Raw genomic sequence first — 6,757 nt, forward strand, 5'->3', positions numbered from 1 at the left:
TGCAACACCCACAACACATGCAACCACAACATCCACAACATCCACAACAAATTCATAACCAACAACAACCACAACAACATCCAAACCAATCACCTCAAATTAATAACATAAATCACAATATTAATAACCATATTCATAACAGTATAATAAATTCAAGTCCAGAACTTGCCTCTCAAAAAGAAAACGAAACAAGAAGTGGGTTCCCTAAATTAATTGAACAAGAAAGTAGTCCAATTATTGTTAAAATGGAAAAGGATGGTATACCTACAGCAACAAATAATAATAGTAACACAAACAATAATACAACCACAAATACAAACATAAATACAAATACAACCACAAATACTAATACCAATACAAATACCAACAACAATAATAACACAAATAATAATTTAAATATTCAAAGTAACCATATATTTAATAGTAACTCATCATCGTCATCAACACCTCCAATTTCACCAGCAAATATTAATAATCAATCACCAACTATTTCACCAGCATTGGTACCAGTTATAACCCAATCAACAGAAGACAATAAACCCAAAAAGAAATTAGGATTAAGCATTGTTATCCCTCCTAACGATGGTAGTAATATTAATTCAAAATTACCCCCACTTAGTAATAGAGAAAGTAACAAATTAACACCAATCAATACTGAAACAAAACCATTAACTGATCCACTCCCATCACCACGTGACTTCTATCCCGAAATTAACCTTCCAACAGACATTCTAACACCAAGTTCAAATAACCCCTATTGGAGTTGGGGTACTCCACGTGGTCTTAATAGTATGAATGAAGCTTTGGGGCCCTTATCTCCTGGTAGAAATTTCTTCGAGTCCTATTTAAATGGAATGCCAAATATTAATAGTAATAGCAGTGGAAGTAACAATAGCTCTGATGAAAGCGAAACTATAGGTAAAAAAAGAAAATCATAATTTTTTATATAATACCTAATAATAATAATAATAGTAATAATAATAATAATAATAATTTAAACATATATTTATATAAATTGTATAATATTAAATTTTTTAAGAAAAAAACTTGTATATGTAAATAATACCTAGAAAATTAAATAATAAAAATAACTTTATTATATTTTATTTTTAACAAATATAAATATTTTATTAGCTTCTATTTTTTTTATTTTATTTGTTGCACTTTTAGTTTTATTGATTTTAAATTTCATATTGTTTCTTTTTTTAATATATTGCTGAGCGCCAAAAAAAAAAAAATAATATGATAATGACCAAATCTTTTATTTTTCTGTAATTAACCAATGTGTCAAATATAATCAAAATAATTGAAGGACAATTATGAATAAACAATTAAGAATAATTACCCTGTGGAACAAAAAGATTATAAATAAAATAATTAAATAACTTTCTAAAAATAAAGTAACCACACATTAAAAGACACCTTTTAAAACACAAACTATTAAATACAATAATGGAAATAAAAATAAAAATGAAATGTATATTTATGATAAATAAAAAATAATAAAATTAAATTTTCTTTTGAAAATATTGATATTATAACAGGTAAAATAGGGATAATTAGAAAGATGGGAATTAAGGTTTTAAAGTTTTAATTATACCATCAAAGTAGTAGAAATTGATTGAGTTTCTCCTATACGCTCTTCTGATTTTATTCTTGGTCTTTCAATACTTTGTTTATTTCTGCTTGGTTTATTAATAATGTTGGTATTGATTTTATAAATTAGAGTTGTTTTGCTGTTGTTGTATTTCTAATGAGTATTTCTGTGGACCTATTTTGTTTTTAGGTGCCATTCTGTCTACTAAAATATTCACACATAATATCTGGTTGGTAAAACTTTGATTTATTATAAACCTATAGTTTTGGTTTTTATTAATGGTTGTTGTGATTTTACTAATAATTTTTAAACTTGAATATACTAAACGATGATATTAAATTTGAGCCTATATTCTAACTTCATAAATACCTGAAGCCTAGTCTATTTACCATAAACTTATCGAATAGTTTTATAAATAAATCTGAATACCTTGGCTTATACCAATAGAAAGGGGTAAATAAAAAATTTAAAATAGATTATTGTTATTATTTAATAAAAAAATCAAATTTTATTTTTCAAAAAAACCAAATAATTTCATTTTTAATAAAATGTTTCTCATCTAAATAAAATACATTGCAGTTATATTGAAAGGGAAAAAAAAAAATGATTATTCTTTTTTTTTTTTGAATTTCAAACAAATAAAATAAAATATTTTTTATTATTAAAAAAAAAAAAAAAAAAATTAAAAAATAATTATTTTTTATAATTTTTTTTTTTTTTTAAAAATTTTTTAAAAATTTTTTTAAATTTTTTTGTTTTTATTTTTTTCATTCAATCACTCTATATACAAACAACAATGTCAATGATTTTCGTATGTATTATTGAAAATTAGAAACTACAACTATTTTTATTTTTGTTTATCAATAAAAACCAGTTAAATTTAAATAAAAGAGAAAAAAATAAAAAAATAATCATAAATAGTGTTACAACCACCAATAAACAATTTATATTAGATTTTATCGTTTTATAATCATAAATATTAAAAACTTGCATAATAATAGATATAGTTTGGTTTTAAAAAATCACAACTCTTTTTTTTCTTTTTTAGCAATAAAATAATAATATCTTATTAACTAATTTATTAATAATTTTTAGAAACGTTTTTACACTGCTTGCACTGCTGCCGAAGCTAAAGCTATCCTCTCTTCATTCCCAAAGAGTGATATGGATGCTAAAATCAAAAACTTATTAAAAAACAATGCCGATATTGCCAAAAAATATAACTTAACTTATACTCCATTAAGTAAGTAAATAAAACAAGTATAATAAAATTTTATTTTCAAATCTAACACATATTATTTATTAAAAATATTTAGCCGAAGAACAAGAAGTTCAACAAATTATTAAATATTCAGAACAAATGGAAAAAGCTAGAGAACATGCTTTTGAAGAATATGGTCAAAGATTCAAAGTAAATTTAGATTAGCACTTATTTGGATTTTGATATAATATAACACAATACTAATATACTTTTTTTTCTTTTTTTTACTTAAGGATGTCCAACCATTACCAGAAAAAACTGTCCAAGATTTTGTCAAAGGTTTATAAATAGATATTTAATAATAGTATAATAATAATAATTTAATTTTAAAAAATCATGGTAATATTATAAAAAAAAAAAAAAAACTTCAAATAAAAAAAACTATATAAATTAACAAATAAAAAAAATATTTAAAATATATTTTTAAAATAAAGATTTTTATAGTATTACAAATTGTATTGTTGTTTTTATTTATTAAGTTATAAAATTACAATTTTTTAAAGTTTATACATTTATAATTTTATTTTATTTTTCTATTTTTTTTATCTTTATTTTATTTTATTCTTTAGTGCCAATAGTTCTTTTTTTAATGATTCAATTTCGTTATCCTTCGACTTTAACAAAGATACCAAAGTTTGATGATCTAAATTGTCATAGTTTTCTTGAGGTTGGTACGATTTCTCTAATAAATGAGGTATTTCCTTTTCTAATAACTCTTTTGCAGAAGGTCTATTATCAGAGTTTTTATCAACCATTCTTAAAATTAGCATTGATTCATCTGGATGGGTTTTTAAAAATGAGTTTGGTAGTATTTGGTTCCTAAAATAAAATAAACCATGGTTAATATTATTTATAAAAATATATATAGATTTGATAATAATAATTACTTTAAGTTTTTAATAGATTCAGTTCTTTCGTATTGTGTGCCAAAACCACCCGATAGTAATTCAAATAATATTATACCACAGCTATAGACATCCACTTTATTTGTATAAATATTACCGGCTAATTGTTCGGGTGATGCATATGTTAGAGTACCAATACCTTGAGTGTTGATGCTGATTAATGAGTTTGTAAGTTGCAATGGTCTTTTAGAATTATTGTTAAAAATATTATTATTGCTACTATTAAAAAATGTTGACATTGAGGAGTCAGAATAGGTCCCAGTATATAAACCGATACCACTTGAGTGAATGGAATCTGGTGTTGGAGAATTTGCTGTAATGTCTTTAACTAAACCTAAATCACCAATTTTAATGATATTATCTTTTAGGAAAAGATTTGCTGGTTTAATATCTCGATGTATCATATTCATAGAATGTAAATAATGTACACCTTTTATAATTTGTTTAAAAATTGATAGTACTTCTCTTTTACTCTTTGATTTAAATTCTGGTTTTTCTATTAAATCTTTTAATGTTTTATCTTCGCAATATTGAGTTTGAATAAACATTGTATATTTTAACCTTATATTATTGTTATTGTTATGGCCATTATTACTATTACTATTGTTACGGTGACTCGGTATATTTTGTGTTGATTTTTTATTTTCTTTCGGTATATACGGTATTAATGATTTACTAACTGAAAGTGACAGGTCATTGGTATTGTCATCACTAGCTTCATTCTCTTCGCTATTTTCATCATCGCTATAGTCGTCTTCATCCTCTTCAGTGACTTCATCCCCATCATCATCATCTTCATCATCATCATCATCATCTTCATCATCATCATCCTCATCATCATTATCTTCTTCTTCTTCTTCTTCTTGTTCTTCAGTGAGTTCATTGTCACTATCTCTACTTTGAGTTTCTTCTAAATCAAAACTTGATTTATTAAAATTTGAACTTACTGAATATTCTTCATTTTGGATTAAAATTGAATTTTTTTTGTTTGTATTTAAAATCTTTTTAATAGGTTTTGGCTTATTATTGATAGTAGTGTTATTATATAAAAAATTATTTGAAGAATAAGAATCAATATCATCACTATTTGTTGTGAAATTATCTTCACCTGTGCCCATACTACCTTCTACAGAACCAAATTGTTTCGATTTGTCAATTGAGGTATCTAATTCTAACCAAGCATGGTGATATCTTAAAATATTTACATGATCTAATTTTGCTAATGCTTTAACTTCTCTAATAACTTTTTCGACTTTGGAATGGGCATTTGAAGTGGAAGAAGTGGACACTGAGAAATTAACTTTTTTAATTGCATATAGTTGAAGATCAAATATACTTTCTGCTAGAAACACAGATCCAAATCCACCCTCGCCTAGTTTTTTTAATTCACGAAATTCTCTTTGATACCTTTGTGCGTTTAAATCCTTGCTGTTATAGTTTGTTTGCGGTAGTGATGGTGGCAAAACAAGTTTATAAAGATTTTGAGGATTATTTTGAAATATTGATAGATTGTTTATTTGATTCTAATAAATATTAATGGTTAGTATTTTAGGGAAAAATTTTACTAATAATAGGTAAGAGTCTACATACGTATTTTAAATTGGTTTCATTTAATGCTCTGGAAAATAAATCTCTATAGTAGTCTAAATAAATCGTTTTAAATTGTTGTGATTTCAAAATAGTTGATGGAATGCTTAATAGTTCACTTGACATAATATTCTTTGCAAACGAAAGTACCTTTTTCTTGTCTAATTGATTTGATTGAAAAAAATTTTGTGTAATTAACATTTCGAGTAATATCTTTTGTTGTGAAAATAAATCATCTTTTAAAAATTAAATAATTAGTAACTTTGAACATTTCTATAGTTATATTTGTATATTATCTAAAACCTACTACATGCTTCAATTAACTCTATTGCATTATCAAGCGAATCTAAATTTGCACTACTCGATGATTTTCTTAAAACTATATTTTTATTATTATCACTATTACAATTGCTCTTATCACTATCACTGTTGATTTTATTGTTATTATTACTATTGCCATTACTATCATTACTGGTATTATTATGGTTGTCAAAAGAGTCATCTTTATTTGTATTGTTAGAATTTGAAGAGTCATTTGTATTTCGGCTATCGTCTGAATTTATAGGTCGAATTTTAGAAATATTATTTTTGAAGCTTTTCTCTTTTAATGTTTTTCTGTAGTCTGATATTAATTTTTGATGTTCTAACTTATTGTATTGATCATTGTTTGAGTTGATGTTATCATTGCTTGCACTATTATTAATATTTTTACTCTCTTTGGAGAGGGGTATTGATAAAGAACTATGGATTAAATTATATCTTCCATTGAAATATTCGTTACTATTATTATTGCTATTATTATTGATATTGCTATTACTATTATTTAATCCGTTAATGCTACAAAGTAATGGACTTTTTTTTTTTGTTGGTACTGTTGTACTATTATAATCACTATTACTGTCACTAATAGCTATACCCCTAACAACATTATCACAGGATGAGCCCAATGAACTGGAGTTAATGGATTTGATATTATTATTGTCTTTTGAACATGATAATGAAGATATATTATCAATTATTTCCTCAATATTATAATTCATAATTAATAATCCATAATAAAGCTATATTTATAAAAAAAAAAACAAAATAAAAAAAAGGAATTTAAGATATTTTATACAAAACTGGGGGATAATATAAAACAAACAAATAATAAGAATAAAATAAAAATTAAAAAAATAAAAAAATTTTTAAAAAATAAAAAAAAATTAAAAAAAAATATTAATATTCAGTTATGACCCATGAGTCATTTTTTAATATAATTATTTATATATATAAATTTCCCAAAAAAAAGAAAAAAAATGAAAAAAAAAAATAAAAAGAAAAAAAATAGAAATTTAAATAAAAAAAAAAAGAAATTTAAGTAAAAATTAATCTTTAATTTAATTTTTACTCACATTACAATTTTAA

The 6,757-nt window shown here is 23.6% G+C and overlaps 3 protein-coding genes across 3 annotated transcripts; 2 read left to right on the plus strand and 1 right to left on the minus strand.

Moving 5' to 3' along the window:
- Window positions 1–17: 17 nt before the first annotated feature.
- On the plus strand, window positions 18–938 carry DICPUDRAFT_160206 (uncharacterized protein; the record flags this gene model as incomplete). Its single annotated transcript, XM_003295020.1, has 1 exon — window positions 18–938. The coding sequence occupies one exon, from the start codon at window positions 18–20 to the stop codon at window positions 936–938; it is 921 nt and encodes a 306-aa protein (XP_003295068.1).
- A 1,446-nt stretch (window positions 939–2,384) lies between these two features.
- On the plus strand, window positions 2,385–3,278 carry DICPUDRAFT_93334 (uncharacterized protein). Its single transcript, XM_003295021.1, has 4 exons — window positions 2,385–2,408; window positions 2,693–2,840; window positions 2,914–3,008; window positions 3,092–3,278. Exons 1-4 carry the CDS (start codon window positions 2,394–2,396, stop codon window positions 3,143–3,145), a joined length of 312 nt encoding a protein of 103 aa, XP_003295069.1. The 5' UTR covers window positions 2,385–2,393; the 3' UTR covers window positions 3,146–3,278.
- A 128-nt stretch (window positions 3,279–3,406) lies between these two features.
- DICPUDRAFT_160208 (uncharacterized protein) lies at window positions 3,407–6,411 on the minus strand (the record flags this gene model as incomplete). The annotated part of the gene is made up of 4 exons (XM_003295022.1): window positions 3,407–3,677; window positions 3,746–5,286; window positions 5,354–5,586; window positions 5,658–6,411. Coding segments are annotated over 4 exons (2,799 nt in total), but the record flags the coding sequence as incomplete, so codon positions are not given.
- Window positions 6,412–6,757: the final 346 nt, after the last annotated feature.

Source organism: Dictyostelium purpureum, assembly GCF_000190715.1.
Source record: "Dictyostelium purpureum unplaced genomic scaffold DICPUscaffold_715, whole genome shotgun sequence".
NCBI lineage: Eukaryota > Evosea > Eumycetozoa > Dictyosteliales > Dictyosteliaceae > Dictyostelium > Dictyostelium purpureum.

What these genes read in the sequence shown, in the direction of transcription:
- DICPUDRAFT_93334 (XM_003295021.1), top strand. An exon ending in CTTAACTTATACTCCATTAA is followed by an intron (nt 2,841 to 2,913) that starts GTAAGTAAATAA and finishes AAAAATATTTAG; the next exon opens with CCGAAGAACAAGAAGTTCAA. An exon ending in AATATGGTCAAAGATTCAAA is followed by an intron (nt 3,009 to 3,091) that starts GTAAATTTAGAT and finishes TTTTTACTTAAG; the next exon opens with GATGTCCAACCATTACCAGA.